The sequence below is a fragment of the Paramormyrops kingsleyae genome, chromosome 15 (assembly GCF_048594095.1).
Source record: "Paramormyrops kingsleyae isolate MSU_618 chromosome 15, PKINGS_0.4, whole genome shotgun sequence".
NCBI classification, from domain to species: domain Eukaryota; kingdom Metazoa; phylum Chordata; class Actinopteri; order Osteoglossiformes; family Mormyridae; genus Paramormyrops; species Paramormyrops kingsleyae.
Window position 1 is genome coordinate 14,044,514 of NC_132811.1, and position 23,708 is coordinate 14,068,221.

Below are 23,708 nucleotides of genomic sequence, written 5' to 3' on the forward strand. Positions count from 1 at the left end.
GTCTTAATGAAGAAGTACCAATTTCGGAGGGCATTATTTAAGAAATCATACAGTAAAATGTCTGCAAAGTCAGGATAAAGTGTAACAGTTGCTGTTTCACATTATATTGAGCTGTATAACAGACATACTGACATTAACAAGATAATTTGTCATCATTTGGGGATTTCTTCAAAACAGCATCCCTTATTTAAGTGGCATGGGTCTGCCGAATAAGAAGCTGATGAAGAAGCAAACCTTGTATTGAAGTTGGCATCCAACTTCAAATAATAGAGTGAGACGTATTTATTGATTTAATGTTAGAGCAAATATGATGTGGGAAGTAACCTTTTATAAAACTATTACAAAGCACTTGCTTTTTTTTTCCCCCATCTCAAAACTTACCTGATTACTGAAGGTTTAGAATCAGGTTTCCGCAATTGCAGTCCTGAAGAGCCAGAATCCAGCAGAGTTTGCAGATTTCCCTGCTCAAACACGTCTTAGTCAGCTACTTACCAGGTTAGGTAGCTGTGTCTAAGCAGGGAAATCTGCAAAGTCTGTTGTAAACTTGCCCTCCAGCACCATAATCGGGGAACCTTGATCTACATGTACTACTTGCTAGGCTATGCTATATGGTTGTTGTTGTATTGAATATAAACAAAATGCTTGATAAAGTTACCATTTTAACTGTAGGGATATCAAACATACCAAGGCAACACAACATAGGGCAACAGCCTGGATAGGACCACATGAGACATAAAAAAAGATAAATGCCCTCTTTATTCAAGATGTCAAAAGCACACTGAGATGTAAAATAGTTTAAAACAGCAATCAATGACAGCATTATTTTTCAGAGACAACTGAGTATTGCAAAAATGTTTGAATATAACAGTCTTACCAGAAGCATGTTTTTGACCTAACACACTTAAAATCACATTAACACGGTTCAATACAGTTTTCAACATGAAGTCTTTTTCTGAAATTCAAGGTAAATATTCACTGAAAACTTTAACTGTACACAAAAACGACACCAGAACACACACAGCTAGATACAACACAAATACTTTTTCTTACAAAACAAATAGTAAAGTATAAAGAGACATTTGGTATTTTAAAACTAGCTGCACTCACAATTTTAAAATCTGGCACATCCAGTCACATCAGTGCATCTATAAAATGTGTTCTTCACTAAAACAGATTTTTTTTTTCCCCAAAAGAAAATCTGTGGCTGCACTTAAACTCAGCATTCACATTTTTGTTTTTACAATTGGTACATTTCAAAATAATTTTACGTTTAAGCGTTTCCTCTACCTTTTAAATGTTTCCACCTTTTTTAATATGAAGGAAAACTATTCCATATGTTGGTGTCATTAAATAGTGGTTAAATATGCAGATATTGTCCCTTATTCCCTGATTAAATAACTGTTTACCTGAAGCTGACAATCATTGTTCTTCACTCTGATTAAATCAGTCCAACTAAGAATATAGAACATATTTAATCACAAAGAATGGGAGAATGTGACTTCAAAAGCTAAATCAACAATTAAAAACAAAATTCAAGAACAATATTTATGCTGTGCACAAATCAATGCAGTTCAATTACACAACATTATACAACAGATGGATTATACAATATTTGAACATATTATAATAATCAGTGCAATCTAAGGTTGAAAATAGGGGTGGGTACGCAGATTTTATATGGCGATTGATCTTGAGGATGTCCACAATCTACTGTTCATGTAAATTGTACACATCTTATGTCCTACTACAAATACTTCTAAACTTCACATAGAACATAGACAGTTTAAATATTAATGTGTGTCACAACCCAATCCATATCAGACTTCCTCCTCCGCTATGCCAATAGCTCAATTGTGGATCGTAATTGTGTGTTAAAAAAATCATGATATGATTTTTCAGGGAAGATCACCCAACACCTAGTTGAAAATCACTTCTATCATGTAACAATGCAATCATAGTTTCCTACCAGCTTCATTAAAATCTAACATTTTCCCCCTGAAAAGAGCTGAATGTATTAAGAGCTGAATCTTGTCTTTAAGCAACAATCATAAAAAATATTCCATGAATTTATCCTGAAATTACCCATCAAATTACACATCTCACAGTAGCATACATCATCATCTTTATAGGACATTACATTTTCACCTGCTGTCACTATGACTGAACCTTAAGCAGATGTCTGTCTGTCAATAGTGTTCAGCAGGGAAATCAGCTTTGTTTAAGTACTCGTTGTGATTATAATTTGCAAGAACGTTTTAGTCTATCCACAGTGAGAAACAAGGTATAGTACCACATAGATAGCATGCAGGTTCATTGCAGGGCAGCAGATTTGAAACCAACATCACAGAGGAGGTACAAAGACATAATACGACAATCTGAGCCTCCAAACAGCCCGCAATACCTCTCTTACAAACATAAATGCATTTCATATTAATTCATTACATTGCTGGTTTTGGAAATGTATGCTAAATTCAGGCTTTCTGTGTTGCTTCCAGCTTAGCTCTTGAAGAATCTTTCACTACAGCATAACACGTGGGTGTTCCCACAAATTCCAGTAATTTATTAACCAGGGCATCACACTCCTGGTCCCTGCAGCCTGCTTTCTGCTGCCTTTTGACAAAAACAAACCCTTTATTAACTTTGAGAGAGTATCTGTCTAGGCACAATGCAGGCTCACATGCCTGTTATAAGGCACATACAATGAAAAAGCTCCCTGAGTTATTTTTTTTAATTTAGCCCTTTAGATGAACGTAAAAAAGACATAAACAGGTTTATCAATATTTATGCAATTATGATAATTAAGTACTCTAGAGCTGTGCTAATAAACTATCAGAATTCATTTCAAAATTTAGATTCAAGCCATCAGTTACTAGACAACCGAAATCATTTAAAATCAGAAGTTCATCAACAAGTCCATTTAATTTGATGTGGTTATGCAAGCCGTAATATGTAGAGTGCAACAGAATTAAGGATAATTAATTAAGAACACTGTTGGAAAAATGAACAATCACACTCAGACTGTCTCTAGCACCTGACATACAGCTCTAACATTATAGAGAGGCTCTTCATTACCTATGGCTCCTACAGTGTATATCAGCAGATAGCGGTGGAAGCGGCACAGCTCAATTTTAAATGCGACACCCATTCTGCTCAGTATCTGCCTCTGGCACCACAGGTAGAACTAAATGCGAGATCCGACTCCAAAGCCCACCTAATTTATCGGCATCAATTGTATCGAAAGAGGCCGGCTGGCCACTTGAGAGGAACCTGCCCTCGATGTGGTCCTGAACCGTCTCCTCCACTTCTTTAAGAGTGAGTTCCGGGTCGAGCTCCTCCACAGGCAAGAGGATGGTGAAGATGAAGAACGCGTTCTTAAAAGCCGCATTTTCGTGGTCGCAGTACTTGTAGAAGATGAGCGTGGATCCTGGAGGGAGCTCCCCGAACTGCTGAATGACGGCCACACCCTTGTCATCTGTAAAAGCTTCCATCAGCTTCTTGTCAATATCCAGTTTTACTTGGCTACTGTCTAGCAAGGCCTTGCTGGCCCCGTCGATCTGCACGACAGTCACGTTGAGGGCAGAAGACAAGGCAGTGGCTATGCAGACGGCCAGACAGTGCAACGTCTTCTTGGCCCCGAGTCCTGACGTCAAGATCATGCTGAACGGCTCTTTGGTTTGAATTGTCTTGAGATTCCTCATCAGAAGTATTTTACTCTTCTTCCACAGTTCTGCCCTTTGGCTGGGGAATTGAGATTCTAAATCCATGAACTGGGCTTCAAAGCCTTTTGTCATGTTCTTGTCATGAGGAATCGCTATATCTGTGTTATTGCCCACTAGGAGCAGGCACACCACTAGGAAGCAGAGCAAGACCAGAACCAATGTGGACAAGAGCGTCTTCGACCATCCTGTTTAGAGAGAGAAATTAATTAGCACTACAGGAAAATGAAGTTAAAAACATGCAACTTCAAAAGACGACAACTTTGCCCAGAAAGCAATGCCAGCCACAGCATAAAGCAAACGTGCTTATTCAGGGTAAACTGGTACCTTCTGTTCTTTCTTCAATATTTGGATTTTTGATGGTAATCCTTTTTCCCTGGTTTCTTGATGAATAGGACACTGCTAAATGAGGAAGCGAATTTGCATTCCACTGGTCTACTTAAGAAAAAAACATAAGTATTTATATAACTAGAAGAGACAAACACCCACACTCTCATCCTCACAACACAAACAAAAATCCAAATGGAAGGAAACAAGAGGGCTGTGCCACGAAACAGGATTTCTTGCTTAGCTGGATAACTTGTCGGATTTAAGGTAGTCTGAGCTAAATGTAAGGGAAAGAAAATAAAGTCCATTTAGCCCAGACTACCTTAAATTCAAGAAGTTATCTGGCTAAGCAAGAAATCCTCCTTCATCGAATACCCCCAAGATCACTGTCTTTATGACAGTACTAACAACATAAACAAAAATCCAAATGGAAGGAAACAAGATCACTGTCTTTATGACAGTACTAACAACACAAACAAAAATCCAAAATGAAGGAAACAAGATCACTGTCTTTATGACAGTACTAACAACACAAACAAAAATCCAAATGGAAGGAAACAAGATCACTGTCTTTATGACAGTACTAACAACACAAACAAAAATCCAAATGGAAGGAAACAAGATCACTGTCTTTATGACAGTACCTTTTATGTTGTCTAAGGTCACATCCCTGTGAGACTTCTGACAGTGAAGTGCAGCACTGTACTTTTCCTGTGATTGGACACCAGTTCCAGGAGAACAAGCCACTGGTCTTTGAGTGAAATCTGGGTGCAGAATGTGGAATACAGCACAGAATATGGAATAAGACGTGAAATATGTTTTGATACAGAGCTCCCTTTAATTATCCACAAGCAACAGCAAGAAACACAAAATACCTGTTCTGGCTTTTGTATAATTGTATCGGCTCCTTTCCGGCTCATCAGTGGGCATTTTAATAGGGATCCGGGATTCGGGGATTTTAGCAGGCAGGTGTTTTACACAGGGATCTAAAGCACAAAGTAAAAATGTGACAACTTCATACTGTATCTGCGATCATTCAGCTAAAAATCATTAATAGCACAAACACCCACATGTATGGGCCACAAAAAATAATAATCTGCTGGTAGTATCAAGTTTACTCATGCTTTATGAAAATATATCCAGGCTGTCACTGTTTAACCGATATTCGAACATTTGTTTGAACATGATGTGAAAAATTCACAATCTAACTATAATTAATCCATTTGATTTTTTAAAGCCTCACTGTAACCTATAAGCGCATTAGAACTTTTGTTGTCATTTTGTTGTTTGCCATCTATGGAGACCCTAAAAAGCACACACAAATACTGAAATACATTACAAATATTGAAAGATATTAGAGCTGGAAAACTGCATATAAAGCTAACTTTACCGCAGAGTTAAGGTTTAAACTCAAACCTGCTTTCTGGATTATTTCAGCACAGATCCGCATATCCCCACATACATCATAAAGTGAGAATACCAGAGAGGGATACCCCAAAGTGAGTTCGGGTTTATGGCACTGGGGTACAGTTAGCTTTATATTCAGCTTTCGGCTTTAATATCTTTCAACAAAAGCAGGCAACATCCCTTGGTTTTCCATATTCCCTTATGGGTGAATTTTAATTAATGTGTCAACGTTTGTGAGAGCACTTCAGGTTCAGTAGCCCAGCTGTCTTGCTTACAGTCACTGGCGGTGAATGGACACAGTGCCATTATTAATAAAAACGTACAAAAACACACATATATATTATATTGTCCCCCATAGTTTAAACCCAACTAGAAACCACTTTAAAAAACATATTTTCATATCCTATTAATTTCAATTTTTAAAAACCCATCTACAGTGACTGTAAATTCTATCTGACAAATTTCCAATGTCTATAATCAAGGAATCTCTATCCAGAACCTAACTAACTGAAAAAACAAGCATAATAAAATTTGAACAATACCTTAATTAACAATACAAAACAAAATCCCAAATAAAGCACCATATAAATCCTATATAAACAACTACCTGCAATATTGCAACAATAAATTTACTTGCCTCTTTCCTTTTCATCACCTGCTCTGAAAAGTGACCTTCTCTCTGGTATCACATCTTCATTGAGGTTTTCCTCATCTTCTTGGATATCCATCGTGTCACTGTCATCCGGACTCCCGCCGTCCTCGGATACAGACAGCTTCCTTACCTTGTTAGGGGGCTCTAAGGAAAAAAAAATGCCCATAATCTTTATGTCTAGATTCATGTGCAATCATTTGCATGGTTACTGCTTGTCCAGAATAATGACAGTATGGATCGCCATCATTTAAAAAAACACTCTAACGTGTAATTTCGCTGACCCTCTGTTGTCACGGCACCATACCTTTAACAGCCTGCGAGATGTACGTTTGATCCTCTGAGCCGTTCATTTCCACATCTGGCATCCTTCTTCTAGTGCCACTCCTCTTATGCTCTTTGCTGGAATCAAAATCTGATGGGGAGGGGAGAGGGGGAGAGGGGGAGGGGGGTAAGCAAATGCTTTATGAATGCATGATAATGTATTATGAATCTGTTTATAAATCACTACAAACATGGCCTTAAGTAAAGTCTTACTGAATCTTGCATAACACAGAGAGGAACTCCTCATGTAGAGCAGGGACAGCCCTGGCAATGTCACCCAACACAACCCAATGAGCCACCATGCCTCCCCCACATAAAATAAATGCTAGTCAAAATAAAACGTTTCTGACAGCTATCACATAAAATACAGTACAGTACCTTGGATAATTTCACTGTCATCCATTACTACATCTTCCTGATCAGAGTCTTTTGCAAGCGTCTTGTTTGGGGTCTTATTTGTAGTGCGCCCCCTTTTCTTTATTATTGCTGTATTTGGGTTTTCAGTAGAAACTGCTGGAAATAAATAAATAAAATAGACTATATACATGCACAAATAACATATTACTCACGTGGTAAAACCTGTTAAAGGTATCAAGTAAAATTAATCATTACTAACCGTCATCTGACGAAAACATACGTTTTCTTCTTCTTGTTTCGGGGGCCATATTCGGGCCTGATTTGTAAAATTTTTACAGTGAATTATTTAAAAACTAAACCTTTTACTCCCGGAAACTGGGGACTGACTTTAAAAACTTTCGGTTTCAAGATTCACACGCTTTTCACAGAACAGAACTCGTAATTAGCCGACCTGCTAAAATGGCATGTCCTTCTACTATAAAAACTGCTTCCAAATACAGTTATCATTAAATATTGTGAAAATTGTAAACTTTGCACCCACTTCCGGGTGTAACTGCGCGCATCTGTAGCAGTCACTCAAGTCGTCGCCCCGCCTTTTCTGTACACGGCGATGAGAGATCACATGACTCCGGCCCGCATATAGAGGACGTGACGTCACCCAGCAGTGGTGTCAAAATAAAAGTTCTTACGCGATTGATGCACTATATTATATTATATGCAGGAATGATCAAAATTCCTGTGATATATTACACTGACACCGGCGTATTTAATGATAAATTTTATGAAAAAGTATATGTATTAATAGAGAAAGAAAAGTATACATTTACCTTTTTTTTACTTCATATAAATGTTTTTTTTTACCTATAGGGCCTACAATTTTCCTTAATTTAAATAAATGTTAAACCCCCAAAATGAAAAAGTAGGAAAACTGCACAACCTATTATAGCATATTTTGTTGTCTGACAAAAGTAAATAAGGTAAATGGGAACAATATATCAGACAACACCACCTTTTCCTCAGCCCTCATAAAGGTCTATTGTGATAAGATTATTTTTTTAAAAAGTTCAAATACTTATTAATATTCTAAACTCCAGAACAACAACAGAAAACAGACTTATATTTCTGAAATAACTCATCATTTTTTTTTTTGATTGCAGAGCACTAACTCACAAACACTAAATGTCTGAAATAGATCAAACATACATGCATAACACAAATTCAAAAGATTGTGTCGGCTTCAAAACTACTTAAAAATTCCTTTGCTTGAACAGAAAAAGTGTCAGACTCACATACATTCTAATAACTCTCCTTGAAGTGCTAGATATATCAAATAAGCATCAGCAAAAGTTTACTGGGTTTCTACCATAGTTCCTCCCTTGTGAAAAAAATAGTGTACTAATGTCTTTACTTAAACAATACATTTAGCACAAAAAAATATACTTTCAAGTCTATTAAGTGTGTTATATCCCTAAAAAAGTGTACTAAAGTGTATTTGATTACAGACATACTTTTATTCAAATGTGCTTCAGTGTACTACTTATGTTTAAATGCAAAATATATTTTCAAAAAGTACACAGAAGTATGTCAGTGTATAAAAAAAAAATATGTGTAAAGAGAATGCATTTTTATTACACTTCTAGTGATCAAAGCACACTGTTAATACATTTAGTACACTAGTTTTTCACAAGGGCTAAGAGGAAATTATCCCACGATGTTTAACGTATAGGTCAAATGTACTTGCATAAACATAAAAAATGGATTGTGTCAGTTTCAAACTTACATTATATTTTATAGCAAAATTTATTTTTACATTAAATAGCCAGCAAACCTTTTGCTTATGGTTATTTGACATGTCTGGCACTTATTTCTATTTAAGGACAGCTACTCTAATGTGCTTAAGTAGATTTGAAGCTGGGACAATCTTTAATATTAGTGTTATGCACATACATTTGACCTATGTGAAATCAGGGTTAAATTTGCCTTTGGGGGGGGGGGGCACTATGTTTAAAACCCAGCAAACTTTTTGCTGACACTTATTTGATATATCTGGCACTTGTTTATTTTCAAAGAGAGTTATTAGAATGTAAGTAGGGCCAAAACTGGCACAATCCTTTAGACTTGTGTTATGTATATACATTTCACCTATGTGAAATCAGACATAAATTCGCCTTTGGGGCAGTATGTTAAAATCCCAGCAATCTTTTTGCTGATGCTTATTTGATACATCCGGAACATGTTTTTATTCGAGTGGAGTTTCTTGAATGGTTTTGTGTGCAATTTTAAGCTGACACAATCCATTATTTGTGTTTATGCAAGTACATCTGACCTATGTTAAATACCATGGGCTAATTAATTTCACCTTGAGGCAGTAAGTTTAATTTCTAACTGACTTTTTGCTGATCCTCGAGTTATCAGTTGTTCAACATCTAATTAAACATGCTTGAAGATGGGACAATCATTTATTTTTATGCTTATACATTTCACTTATGTGAAATAAGGGTCTATTTCCACTCTTGGAGCGCTCTAATTAAAACTCAGCAAACCTTTTCGCATATTTGATTTGAGGTATCTGACAGGATTCGTTTGCATAAGGGGAATACTGTTCCCATATCAATATGTATTTAATCAAATCCAGCCTAAATTTCTCCAAAATTTCTTAAATGAAATTAATAACACAAAAATGCTATACTTTCTCATTGACATTGATTGTAAGGATCAGGTATTTCTGCTGCAGTTTTATATAGTGAAGGTGACGTTTCACCTTCTGTGCTTCCGCGATCTCAGGAACAGACGTCTTGTGGTGAAATCCCGTAATGGAGGTGAGAGTGGCCACTTCTCCACCTTATGTCAAATCCAGTCCCGTAGTCTTCCATCACTGCAGACGTTACAAAATACAGGGTTGCCAACGTGGGTCAGCTTCCTGGAGTGAGAGCTTCAATTTGAGACAAACCCGACTTCATTACCATGTTTTTTCGGTTCAGTAGGCTATTTTTGCTTATTCTTGCTAGCTTTACGATATTTCGCTACCCATATGGCAAGCCATTTTAAACACACCCCTTTCCTATCTGTAATTGCATTTTAGATATCAAGAATTCGATCTGTTCCCCCGTGTAATAATTTATTTCTTCTAGTCGTAATGAAATTTACAGACGACCAAAACTCTATTCCTACTAGTAAAATAGTCATTTTAAATAAAGGCATATGGCAAGTCAAATTGTCTTTTAATAGGACCCACTCGCATAACTTAAATTTTACTAGTAAAAATTACATCTAACTATAGTAAAAATTATTATTATTATTATTATTAGGCTATTAATTTCATATTGCAGATATCCTAATTTTTTTTGTCAAGAACCCAGGTCCAGATATACAAAATTCAGTTTTACTAGTAAAAATGTAATTACAGATATGTGCAATTATTTTTTAGAGGTCGGAAATAACACATCTTGAATGTGAATTTATACAGTAACAACTGAATTGCTGATATTTGCAATGGCATTCTGCTTTATTAGTATCTGTATTATGAAGCAAGTTTTCTAGCTTAGCCAGATAACTTCGATTCAAATTTAAGGTAGCCTGGCCTAAACATAAGTGAACGAAGATAAAATCCATTTAAACTGGGGTACCTTAAATCCGACAAGTTATCCGGCTAAGCAAGAAATCCTGCTTTGTGATAAAGGCTCCACTTTTGTCTTCACTTAGTTCAGGGTACCCCAGATGATTACGCCCATGGGCGTAAATCCCGGGGGGACGGAGGGGACATGTCCCCCCCTATCCAAGGGTTGTCCCCCCCAAAAAAATATATATATATATAAAAAAAAATCGCGCTATCTATTGTGAAAAATATATGTATGTATATCTAAAATAATTCTGTAAGTAGAAAAAAAGACAAACGCAAAAAATGCATTTAGAAACAGTTAAGTTCCCCCTCCCCTTCCTCACAGTGGTTTGGCCAACTGCCTGCTTTCCCAGTTCATATCGCCTACTCCACGCACACGAGTCAGGGGTGTGGCTCAATTAATGTTGAACACCAGTAAGTAGGGTATTTTATTCACTTTAAATAAAGCGATTCTCTTTAATGTAGTTGATGCAGACTCATTCATAAATTTGTTGCGGCAAAAATGCTGATTACCGATGTAATTTTCCATGAATCTGCTATATTAGCAATTAAAATATTACTTATCTAGTTAACGTTAGCTTGTTTACAATAGCTTGTTGCATAGTGCACTGCAACTAACACGCCAAAGCCGTTTCCCATGCATTGTTTTATTTGTGACGACTTGGCATAATGTTAACTTAACATTAACGGCCACAATTAGCATATTGTTTAGCTGTGCAACGTCCGAACTCTGCTACGTCCGAACTGACCCCACTGTATTTTTTTGTATAATCAATTTCTATTATGCATTTAAAGTCATGTTTAAATTTTATTGTATGTTGATGGCTTGACTGTAAACAACATAACAAACAATGCAATAAATAGTTTTGAAGAAAAATCTGCTTTGTCATTGAACCTGAGAAAACCTTTGAAAATAACCATAATGACGCAGTCTCCATGCTACAATGATAATGATAGAAGCAAAGTTTTTCATTGTGGGGACATATCTTCATAAGTACAATTTGACTGTATTATTTGTGTCCCCTTCAAAAATTGCTCATGAGAAATTTTATATTTATTGTCCCCCCCCTACTGTTAAATGAAATTTACGCCCATGATTACGCCACATTGAATATCCAATGAATCTCTGTTGAAACCGCACCTGCGTTTTCAACTAAATCCAATTACTGTGTCTGAATAAAAAAACACCTAAATCCCAACAGAGGTCACTTTTTATTTTTTCTTAAACCTGCTCTGCACATGGTAGGTACAGCTTATGGAAAGATTAAGATAAACTTTACTGATCCCAGGGGGGAAACGATGGTCAAAAAGATGGTCATATTTTAAAAACATCCCCACTTTTTTAATACTTTGAGATATTTCAGCCAGTAGCCTATTGCGTTATTGTCCACTGCTGGACAATGCTTTATTCCCCTCCGGGTTTTGCATGTCCTCTCTTGCTCTCCTCTTTAGATATACCACATATACAAGGCTTGTGGGTCAGAATACAGGGTCATCATTTACCCAGCACCAGGGTTAAAGGTCTCAAAAGCCCAACAGCAATCTGACTATTCAACCAAGCATGAGATTCAAACCAGCAGTTTTTTTTAATCACAGGCACAGAGGCCCAGTCTGCTGAGCCTCACACCAGCACCAAAACCTAATAAAGGGGGAGGATGGACATTTCCTGAGAAGGACTTTTAACAAGGTCCACAAATTTGGAAGACTAGACAAACCACATCTCAGGCAGGGGTTGGTATCAGTCCATCATCTGTAATTACCTGAGTGGCATATAAAATGTTAAGGCACCTGACTTAAATTTTAAATTAATTTAGGGTTATACATTTATCTTATTTTCATCTCTTAAAAAGTGTGTCTGATAAAATGACCTTTACTGCAGCCTTACTGTATATTTTTTCTTAGTGAAAAGTCCAGTAATTTGATACTAAAACTGGTTTAGCTAAATTCCTTCTTCTTTTGATAGAGCAGTCAGGATTAACCCCAAAAATAAAATGTAGCTCAATTTTTTTTTAACCCAAGGTTAAACTGCCTCTAAGTTAATGTCAGAACCAATCACACTCTTAAAATTTAGGTAACTAATTATGCACACATGTATAAGTGTCTACAACATTTTTAAATGACCCATTCTGAAACATAAGGTATGCTTTTTGTCTACCATAATTTTTAAAAGTGCATATAAATTGTATTTTTATAATCAGGACCTGATGGTAGGATATACAAATTACATAAAATATCTAGCTTAGCAGCCCATAAATCAATGGATATGTTAAATTACAGTGCTTTCCCTTTATATTATACACACACAAACACAATGCTGAACAGTACTAACCTGCAATCAATGAGAACAGAATAGGCATCTTTTATTTATATACTGTAGTATTTAAGGCACAGATTTCAATAAAATATCAGTGAATCAACTGGGCCATGATTCGCATTGTAAACCTTACCGTTAAATCTCACTCCTTAAATGATCAAATCTACTGTAAAAACTTCCGATCTTTATATCTCAATGTTGTGCTAAAACAGGTACATAAATCTTTAAGTTTATAAGTCATGCTTCCTTTGTCCATAACACAACCCTGAGGTAAATTATAGCTGATTAAACGTTTCCCTTGATTATTTAAAGTCAAAGTGTTTTCTGAAAGGAAGTGTAAGAGAAAATGAGATTTCAGGAAACCTTCTTCTTACAGTTCATAGTAATTTTGAAATCTGAAATGCACTAGATTGTTAAGTGCATTTCTGCTGTTGGATGAAGGTTCTCAGCTTCTACAGCCCTCCAGCTCAATATCCTTCTCTGCAGCCACAGGCAGGACCAGATGCGAGATCCGACTCCATAGCCCACCTAATTTATCAACATCCATTTTATCAAAAGCGGCCGGCTCCGTGGAGGAGAGGAATTTGCCCTTGACGTGATCCTGAACCATCTCCTCGACATCGCTCAGACTCATCTGCGGCTCCAGATGCTCGACCTCCTCAAGCAGCACGGTGAAGATCAGAGAAGCCTCCTTAAAAGCTGCATTCTCATGGTCGCAGTATCTGTAAAATATAAGCGTGGAGCCCGGGGGAAACTCCTCAAGCCGATGGATAACCGCCGGCCCCTTCTTCATGCCAAAGGCCGTATTCAGCTTCTCATCAATGTCCAGCTTAACTTGGTCACTGTCTAACGAGGCCTTGCTGGTTCCGTCGATTTCGAGTACAGAAGTGTTGAGAGCTGCAGACAAGGCTTTGGCTATGTGGACGGCCAGGCAACGTAGAGTCTTCTCGGCCCCACGACCCGACGTCAGGATCATGCTGACTGGTTCTGTAGGCCTCTTTGCCTCTAGGTGCCGCGTAAGATGGATTCCACTCCTCCGCCACAATGCTGCCCTCTGGCTGGGAAAGTTGAGCTTTACTCTCCCAATTTCTTCATTAAAAATGTCAGCTCTTCCCTTGCTTGGTACAGGGGGTAGGTTTGATTGAAAGCCAGGCTGGATGTAAATGATAGCCAAAACAGCCACCAAAGCTGACACTACGAGCAAAGATTGATAAAAACAGTTAGGTTAGTACGCCTTATTTTATTATTATATATAATTTAAATAGTGCCTAACAACTCACAAATATTTGTACAATTTAATGTTTTAAATTATTTTCAGTGTAACTTACAATATAGCATTACAGAAATCACACCGCTGCTGTCCTTTGCTGGGGGTTCATCGCTATGGGCAACCACCTTTTCCTGCTGTCTCAGGTCTGCAACCGAAAAGGAAACTTGTTGTTCTTGAAAAACATATTAATGATGCAAGGTAACAATTTTCTATTCTTTTCAAATTTTACGTATATTTCCAGGGGATATAAAAGGATCCGTGCCTCATCTTCAGCTATCTGCTTCCTTAATAATTATAATCTCATGACAGAACAGGACGTACCTGTGATACAGTTGCTTGGAATGGCAGGTAGCACGATAACAATTCTCCCTACTCTAATACGGAAGAGGCTATCATACATTAAATACTTGGATCACATGATTCCGGGACAGTTGTAGGCAATTACACTCATCAATAAGGTGAAACACATAGCAAAGGCTGCCACAATTGACGCTCTGATACTGCATTTCCCATGATCTACCTCCGGTGCATCTCTTAGGACCGGTTTATACTCAATGCATGCACCATGTCCACATCATTACCACCACGCGTTTCCTGTGCCGACTCCACGTGCCTTTTTTGCACCTAAATGAGGAGTTAATGCTACGCGTATGCCAGAGACCAAACGTCTTGGGGACACCTTTTGTCAAGGGGCTATGTGTTTATATACGGTCCAGCTAGTATTAAAGTAGCACCTGATTCATTGAGTGGCTGGTAGGCAGGAGAAAAAAATATTCCAAACACTATTGTGTGCCTCCGTGTACAGAGTCTTCAAAATGCAACGGCAGTTTAAGTTTCTTCTGCTTCTGAATACAAGTTAAGAAAGCAGCATCATGTGTACAAAATACAATGAAATTAAATGCCTTTTCCATAGACTACAGGCAATTAGCAAGACAGTGCAACGTTACAGTGAAATAAATACTAAGTAGGGCTGGGTGATGTGTGACATTAATATTGACTATAAATATTAATATAGAGCTGGTGTGCAATTGATTGTACAAATTGATTGAACAACAAATAGGACCTGTCTTTTTATAGACTACCTAAAACTAAATAAGTAAATATCAGACATGGATCTGTCTAATAGGTATGGTTCGATTCCAATACCGATCCCTAATATTTAATTGGTGCACATCTAATCTTGGTGACAAAATTCGCCAAAAGTGTGTGTGTGTGGGGGGGGTTACGTTTTGCTATAATATTTATATTCTGTTATAGAAAACAAAACTTACTGTAGCAACCTTTGCAATTTTAATAATCGTTCCTTTGCAAGATTATCCAGGATATGTTTAAAATTAGTTCAAAGTTTACCACCCCTACTTTTGCATAAGCTCTGCATATGCTTTCCCAGCCAATCATAATCATTTTTATCTTTGCTGTTTAAATCACTCATAGAGGTATTTGTGAGAAACTAATTTATTTTGAACTTGTTTTTTGCTACATCAATATTACAATACAGTGGAACCAATTAATTGGTTTTCCATTATTTCTTAAGGGGAAAATTTGATCACAACTTGAATTTTTTAGGATTCAATCCGGAGTTCTGAACGGATTAAATTCGAGTTCTGAGGTACCACTGTATTTATCATCTTTAGCGTAAAACACTTCATGCCACAACCTCATACAAAGAAGTAAGACAAGAAATGAAGGAGCCACCCAAGATGGATTTCTTGCACTGCCCCCTGGTGGACATAACTTTTAATACTCCAGATTGATGTACAGTAAACTATGCGCATGTAAGTATGAGCAGCAACACCGCTTGTGTACCAAAAGCAGGTGTAAGTGCAGGCAATGTATGTCTGGAGTCTATACTGGCCCTTACACATATAAAGACTTTATCTTTGGCTGTATATTTTTCTGCTTTTTGATATTTATTGTTGGTTGTCCTACTAACTGTCTTGCATTTATCTGCACTACTGCATCAATAAAAGCTAAACACACAGCAAAGGCTACTACAATTGATAATCTGAAAGTATGTTGCCCATGTTCTACCTCCAGTACACCTCTTACACAGATAAAGACTGTTTATATTTGGTGGTATACATTTCTGCTTTTGTTATTTACATTTCTTGGTTGTCCTACTAACTATCTTGTATTTACTGGGTATGATGGCCTGCAGGAAGCACACAAGTAAGAATTTTACTGTATTACATACACATGGCAAAAAAAATCTTGAATCTAGTATAGTTCACAGCACCACTATAGTAATCATATCTGGATTTTGATAATTCCACTTTTGGTGCCCACACTCATAGAAGTAGTTTTCACTTTTACTCTCTGTACAAAAAGGTCTAAATATCTGTCCATTTTCATTGCTGTAGCACAACAGGAAAGGCGGAAAATGCCAAACTATTTTCTCACCTCCTTCGCCTTTATCTTTAGGATCTTGCAATATTTGTTCTGTTGCCTTCTTACTCTGATCAGCATCAGCTTCGCCTTCCTGTCGCTCTCCTGCTTGTTCCTGAGCACCAGACTCTTTTGGTTCCGGGCTCCCAGGACTGGGAACTTCAGGTGTCTCAGTCTCTTTATCCTCTGTTTAGGAACGTGCCAAAGACCAAAGCATTGACTTATTATTTTTACTTAATTTAATAACTTGTAATAAGTTGGAGTGACAGTGGTGCTGTTGACTGTTGACTGTTTTGTCAACAAGAAAGCAATACAATTAACCAAAGTTAGTCCCCATCACCATCACATGCTCAAATGTAACTGGCAATGCAACCCTGTCTCCAGATGCACTATTACATCGACTACATAACACGCTGATATGGCCGCATCTCGGCCCAGGAGCAGAGATCACGGCGGAGGACATGGAAGTCGGCACAGAGTCAGCACACACCTCACAGCAGTACAGGATATACATGTAAATGTACTGCCTGTTAGGGCTGTGCGATACGACCATATGTGTTGATGAAATAAAAACGTCTATCGTTTCTTATTATGCCCTATCATTTATTTCGCTGTATCGCCAAATACTCTGTTTACGCCAACATATTTTCCATCATTTGGATGACAGTTTGCACGGTTACGTGCCTCATGGGGTGTGGCACTTGCATGGAAGTTTTTATTGGACTTTATTATTTGTAACCCACAGAAGACAGTCCACAAATATGTACCATGATCCACAAATATTTAACTATCCATAAATATGTATTTTTACATTTGTGTTGTGTAAAATCATATCCACAAAAATACAGAGCGATTTGTACACGTGAAACATATTTTGCACATTTGTGGATCACTTCCTGTCTATTTCTGGACTGTGTTACATTTGTGACTTGCCTCCTATTTATTTACGGATGTTTGTCCAGTTCATACTGCTACGGAGCCCCTAGGAGGTCTGGGTGGGAAAATATTATTTTAAATAGTTTTATGTTCAATCATGTTTAGTGATCCCAATATACACTTGCCCACTTGCTGCAACGTGATGGTATGGATAAGCCTAAATAATACAGACATTTCCGGTAAAGTGAGCATTAAGCACTGAATTGTGGGGGACAATGTACACCATGTAATTCTACTGTTGGTGCCCACACTCATAGCATAAGTTGTTACTTTTACTCTCTGTACAAAAAGGTCTAAATATTTGTCCATTTTCATTGCTGTAGCACAACAGGAAAGGCGGAAAATGCCAAACTATTTTCTCACCTCCTTCGCCTTTATCTTTAGGATCTTGCAATATTTGTTCTGTTGCCTTCTTACTCTGATCAGCATCAGCTTCGCCTTCCTGTCGCTCTCCTGCTTGTTCCTGAGCACCAGACTCTTTTGGTTCCGGGCTCCCAGGACTGGGAACTTCAGGTGTCTCAGTCTCTTTATCCTCTGTTTAGGAACGTGCCAAAGACCAAAGCATTGACTTATTATTTTTACTTAATTTAATAACTTGTAATAAGTTGGAGTGACAGTGGTGCTGTTGACTGTTTTGTCAACACGAAAGCAATACAATTAACCAAAGTTAGTCCCCATCACCATCACATGCTCAAATGTAACTGGCAATGCAACCCTGTCTCCAGATGCACTATTACATCGACTACATAACACGCTGATATGGCCGCATCTCGGCCCAGGAGCAGAGATCACGGCGGAGGACACGGAAGTCGGCACAGAGTCAGCACACACCTCACAGCAATACAGGATATACATGTAAATGTACTGCCTGTTAGGGCTGTGCGATACGACCATATGTGTTGATGAAATAAAAACGTCTATCGTTTCTTATTATGCCGTATCATTTATTTCGCTGTATCGCCAAATACTCTGTTTACGCCAACATATTTTCCATCATTTGGATGACAGTTTGCACGGTTACGTGCCTCATGGGGTGTGGCACTTGCATGGAAGTTTTTATTGAACTTTATTATTTGTAACCCACAGAAGACAGTCCACAAATATGTACCATGATCCACAAATATTTAACTATCCATAAATATGTATTTTTACATTTGTGTTGTGTAAAATCATATCCACAAAAATACAGAGCGATTTGTACACGTGAAACATATTTTGCACATTTGTGGATCACTTCCTGTCTATTTCTGGACTGTGTTACATTTGTGACTTGCCTCCTATTTATTTACGGATGTTTGTCCAGTTCATACTGCTACGGAGCCCCTAGGAGGTCTGGGTGGGAAAATATTATTTTAAATAGTTTTATGTTCAGTCACAATAGTTTAGTGATCCCAATATACACTTGCCCACTTGCTGCAACGTGATGGTATGGATAAGCCTAAATACTACAGACATTTCCGGTAAAGTGAGCATTAAGCACTGAATTGTGGGGGACAATGTACACCATGTAATTCTACTGTTGGTGCCCACACTCATAGCATAAGTTGTTACTTTTACTCTCTGTACAAAAAGGTCTAAATATTTGTCCATTTTCATTGCTGTAGCACAACAGGAAAGGCGGAAAATGCCAAACTATTTTCTCACCTCCTTCGCCTTTATCTTTAGGATCTTGCAATATTTGTTCTGTTGCCTTCTTACTCTGATCAGCATCAGCTTCGCCTTCCTGTCGCTCTCCTGCTTGTTCCTGAGCACCAGACTCTTTTGGTTCCGGGCTCCCAGGACTGGGAACTTCAGGTGTCTCAGTCTCTTTATCCTCTGTTTAGGAACGTGCCAAAGACCAAAGCATTGACTTATTATTTTTACTTAATTTAATAACTTGTAATAAGTTGGAGTGACAGTGGTGCTGTTGACTGTTGACTGTTTTGTCAACAAGAAAGCAATACAATTAACCAAAGTTAGTCCCCATCACCATCACATGCTCAAATGTAACTGGCAATGCAACCCTGTCTCCAGATGCACTATTACATCGACCACATAACACGCTGATATGGCCGCATCTCGGCCCAGGAGCAGAGATCACGGCGGAGGACACGGAAGTCGGCACAGAGTCAGCACACACCTCACAGCAGTACAGGATATACATGTAAATGTACTGCCTGTTAGGGCTGTGCGATACGACCATATGTGTTGATGAAATAAAAACGTCTATCGTTTCTTATTATGCCCTATCATTTATTTCGCTGTATCGCCAAATACTCTGTTTACGCCAACATATTTTCCATCATTTGGATGACAGTTTGCACGGTTACGTGCCTCATGGGATGTGGCACTTGCATGGAAGTTTTTATTGGACTTTATTATTTGTAACCCACAGAAGACAGTCCACAAATATGTACCATGATCCACAAATATTTAACTATCCATAAATATGTATTTTTACATTTGTGTTGTGTAAAATCATATCCACAAAAATACAGAGCGATTTGTACACGTGAAACATATTTTGCACATTTGTGGATCACTTCCTGTCTATTTCTGGACTGTGTTACATTTGTGACTTGCCTCCTATTTATTTACGGATGTTTGTCCAGTTCATACTGCTACGGAGCCCCTAGGAGGTCTGGGTGGGAAAATATTATTTTAAATAGTTTTATGTTCAATCATGTTTAGTGATCCCAATATACACTTGCCCACTTGCTGCAACGTGATGGTATGGATAAGCCTAAATAATACAGACATTTCCGGTAAAGTGAGCATTAAGCACTGAATTGTGGGGGACAATGTACACCATGTAATTCTACTGTTGGTGCCCACACTCATAGCATAAGTTGTTACTTTTACTCTCTGTACAAAAAGGTCTAAATATTTGTCTATTTTCATTGCTGTAGCACAACAGGAAAGGTGGAAAATGCCAAACTATTTTCTCACCTCCTTCGCCTTTATCTTTAGGATCTTGCAATATTTGTTCTGTTGCCTTCTTACTCTGATCAGCATCAGCTTCGCCTTCCTGTCGCTCTCCTGCTTGTTCCTGAGCACCAGACTCTTTTGGTTCCGGGCTCCCAGGACTGGGAACTTCAGGTGTCTCAGTCTCTTTATCCTCTGTTTAGGAACGTGCCAAAGACCAAAGCATTGACTTATTATTTTTACTTAATTTAATAACTTGTAATAAGTTGGAGTGACAGTGGTGCTGTTGACTGTTTTGTCAACAAGAAAGCAATACAATTAACCAAAGTTAGTCCCCATCACCATCACATGCTCAAATGTAACTGGCAATGCAACCCTGTCTCCAGATGCACTATTACATCGATTACATAACACGCTGATATGGCCGCATCTCGGCCCAGGAGCAGAGATCACGGCGGAGGACACGGAAGTCGGCACAGAGTCAGCACACACCTCACAGCAGTACAGGATATACATGTAAATGTACTGCCTGTTAGGGCTGTGCGATACGACCATATGTGTTGATGAAATAAAAACGTCTATCGTTTCTTATTATGCCCTATCATTTATTTCGCTGTATCGCCAAATACTCTGTTTACGCCAACATATTTTCCATCATTTGGATGACAGTTTGCACGGTTACGTGCCTCATGGGATGTGGCACTTGCATGGAAGTTTTTATTGGACTTTATTATTTGTAACCCACAGAAGACAGTCCACAAATATGTACCATGATCCACAAATATTTAACTATCCATAAATATGTATTTTTACATTTGTGTTGTGTAAAATCATATCCACAAAAATACAGAGCGATTTGTACACGTGAAACATATTTTGCACATTTGTGGATCACTTCCTGTCTATTTCTGGACTGTGTTACATTTGTGACTTGCCTCCTATTTATTTACGGATGTTTGTCCAGTTCATACTGCTACGGAGCCCCTAGGAGGTCTGGGTGGGAAAATATTATTTTAAATAGTTTTATGTTCAGTCACAATAGTTTAGTGATCCCAATATACACTTGCCCACTTGCTGCAACGTGATGGTATGGATAAGCCTAAATACTACAGACATTTCCGGTAAAGTGAGCATTAAGCACTGAATTGTGGGGGACAATGTACACCATGTAATTCTACTGTTGGTGCCCACACTCATAGCATAAGTTGTTACTTTTACTCTCTGTACAAAAAGGTCTAAATATTTGTCCATTTTCATTGCTGTAGCACAACAGGAAAGGCGGAAAATGCCAAACTATTTTCTCACCTCCTTCGCCTTTATCTTTAGGATCTTGCAATATTTGTTCTGTTGCCTTCTTACTCTGATCAGCATCAGCTTCGCCTTCCTGTCGCTCTCCTGCTTGTTCCTGAGCACCAGACTCTTTTGGTTCCGGGCTCCCAGGACTGGGAACTTCAGGTGTCTCAGTCTCTTTATCCTCTGTTTAGGAACGTGCCAAAGACCAAAGCATTGACTTAGTATTTATTTAATTTAATAATTTGTAATAAGACTTCATGATATTCTTATTACTGATTTCTGATGAACTGTCTCCACTTTCAGTGTTATGCTCAGATTCTTTGCTGTCTTTTGAGACAGTATTAAGTTTTGGGTCCTGACCTGTAAATTAGGATATTGATCATTTCTGATTTGAAATCTCTTTCAATTCAAGGAAAGGCATGTTAGGCATTGTCGGCAATGCTGAAGGATTTCATTATAGGGTTTCCTCAATGGTTAAGCAACATCTTTCTAATATTTCCTTGGGCAGATGGGCAAAAATATAGAGACATAACATCAGCTGGATTTGTATAGAGTTTCACACTGTAGGACCCCCACCACTCTCTATTTTCTATACAAAGACAAAACAGAATGAATGTAATTAATGGTTATCCTTTGTTATTCTATACCAACAATCATATATAGATATACAGAACAGTACGACTGAGAGAACATTGTAAACTGTCATTACTTTTCAATAAACTGTCTCCAGCTGCTGCAGGATCTTTGTAGACCGCTGAGTCGACTGGATTTGGCATCATATCTGTGCGTTAGGAAACAAAACTAAGCTTCATTTCATGGGTGCAATATTTGGACTTCAAGTATCTGAGCCTGATATGTGCTGGTCACAACTCTGTTCTCTAGGCCAGTTACACTATTTGCTATCAGCCAAATTTTATAATCGAATAAAAACACGTTTTACCAAAAACAAAAAATCATGTTTACAGAATTTAGAACCAGGCCTGAAATATCCTGGAAAAAACCCAGGTATCTATATATAAAGACAGATATTTGTTTAATGTACAAGTAATGCGTATTTGGATTTTTGAAGTACAGAAATCAAGAAAAACGCAGCCATGTTACCGTCCTCCATGGACTCACCCTTATCTTGCGGAGCTGTTCCGGGTTCATTCACCTGCTCCTGGGCACTGCTCGCTGTTTACATGAAGACGTACGCGTCAGCACAAAAGTTTTTAGTGCCATAGTAAAGTTGACATATTCATAAATAAATGGATTTAAATACCGCTCATAGTTGTTGTGCTGCTGACAGCAGTCCGATAAATTATCCAGCTACAACATATGCGGGTTAAAATGAAGACGTTTTTGGTGCCGATCACCTGGAACCAAAGCACCACTGTCACTCCATGTCCAGTGTTACCGAATGAAAACAAAACACTGTATACACCTAAACATCTACATCATAGAGAAAAAATGCTACCCGGAAGGCTGCCAGCCATAATACACAGCAAGCAGTACTTCATGAACACAAATGTATACACTTCGTTTAGTCGATCTGATCGTTTATAGTACCGAATTTCAAAGTATTCTTATAGTTTACTATCTCCTCGCGTCCTGTAATTGCTTCAGATCCTGGTTAGTTATTTTTAAATTAAATGATTCCGACTGTAATGGAGAATACAGATACTTACCTTGTAATGCTTTTAAGTCCAACCAAGTACGATGTCAAATGTTTAATATAGATAGCTACTGATTCACTATTTTTAGCACTTCCTTACATCTCAAAGTGTTTCAGACAAAACAAAAGAACACTCGCTAACAGAACCACTTGTGACCGACAGCTGTTTTCCGCTTGCGTTTTATCTGCATTTCTAAACTAGCGGAGCTGATTTGTTGCCCAATATTAAAATGCCAAAGTAGCTTTTTAAATTTAAGCTGGAGTTTGCCCTTCGTATTTTCACACGTTTCCAGTTCCACATCACAACGTCATCTGCGGAACTGAGGAAATTCCACCTGTTTCCCCCGGATGATTCTTAGAGTTACACCGCAGTCTAATTCAGGACGAATCAGGAGCTGTATCCTGAATTGAAGTACTGCAAGTTCAGGAAGGAATTCAGGCGAAAGATGATTTCTTTTAGATTTTCGTCATATATTTAATGAGTCATTATTGTATGGATATTCAGTTTTACTTGGTTACAATCCTGTCTATACAATCCTGGAGTTGTAGGATG

General features: G+C 38.0%; 2 protein-coding genes across 6 annotated transcripts; both read right to left on the reverse strand.

Annotated features, from left to right (window-relative positions):
* Positions 1–736: 736 nt before the first annotated feature.
* On the reverse strand, positions 737–9,767 carry LOC111840117 (torsin-1A-interacting protein 1-like). 4 transcript variants are annotated; one of them, XM_023804609.2, is made up of 8 exons: positions 9,542–9,767; positions 6,802–6,933; positions 6,407–6,514; positions 6,088–6,246; positions 4,919–5,029; positions 4,688–4,807; positions 4,044–4,154; positions 737–3,904 (listed from the first exon to the last, which is right to left on the reverse strand). In XM_023804609.2, the coding sequence occupies exons 2-8, from the start codon at positions 6,824–6,826 to the stop codon at positions 3,129–3,131; spliced, it is 1,410 nt and encodes a 469-aa protein (XP_023660377.1). In that variant the 5' UTR covers positions 6,827–6,933; positions 9,542–9,767; the 3' UTR covers positions 737–3,128. The 4 variants fall into 4 exon arrangements, with proteins under 4 accessions (XP_023660377.1, XP_023660376.1, XP_023660375.1 ...); XM_023804608.2 differs by lacking the exon at positions 9,542–9,767 and adding an exon at positions 7,040–7,387; XM_023804607.2 differs by lacking the exon at positions 9,542–9,767 and adding an exon at positions 7,040–7,386 and having other exon boundaries at positions 4,044–4,151; positions 6,802–6,936.
* Positions 9,768–11,592: 1,825 nt separating this feature from the next.
* Positions 11,593–23,484, reverse strand: LOC111840118 (uncharacterized). 2 transcript variants are annotated; one of them, XM_072699979.1, is made up of 11 exons: positions 23,169–23,484; positions 22,763–22,856; positions 22,621–22,674; positions 22,211–22,282; positions 21,514–21,684; positions 20,233–20,403; positions 18,949–19,119; positions 17,668–17,838; positions 16,384–16,554; positions 14,042–14,128; positions 11,593–13,907 (listed from the first exon to the last, which is right to left on the reverse strand). In XM_072699979.1, exons 2-11 carry the CDS (start codon positions 22,767–22,769, stop codon positions 13,159–13,161), a joined length of 1,824 nt encoding a protein of 607 aa, XP_072556080.1. In that variant the 5' UTR covers positions 22,770–22,856; positions 23,169–23,484; the 3' UTR covers positions 11,593–13,158. The 2 variants fall into 2 exon arrangements, with proteins under 2 accessions (XP_072556080.1, XP_072556081.1); XM_072699980.1 differs by lacking the exon at positions 22,763–22,856.
* Between the last annotated feature and the right edge of the window lie 224 nt (positions 23,485–23,708).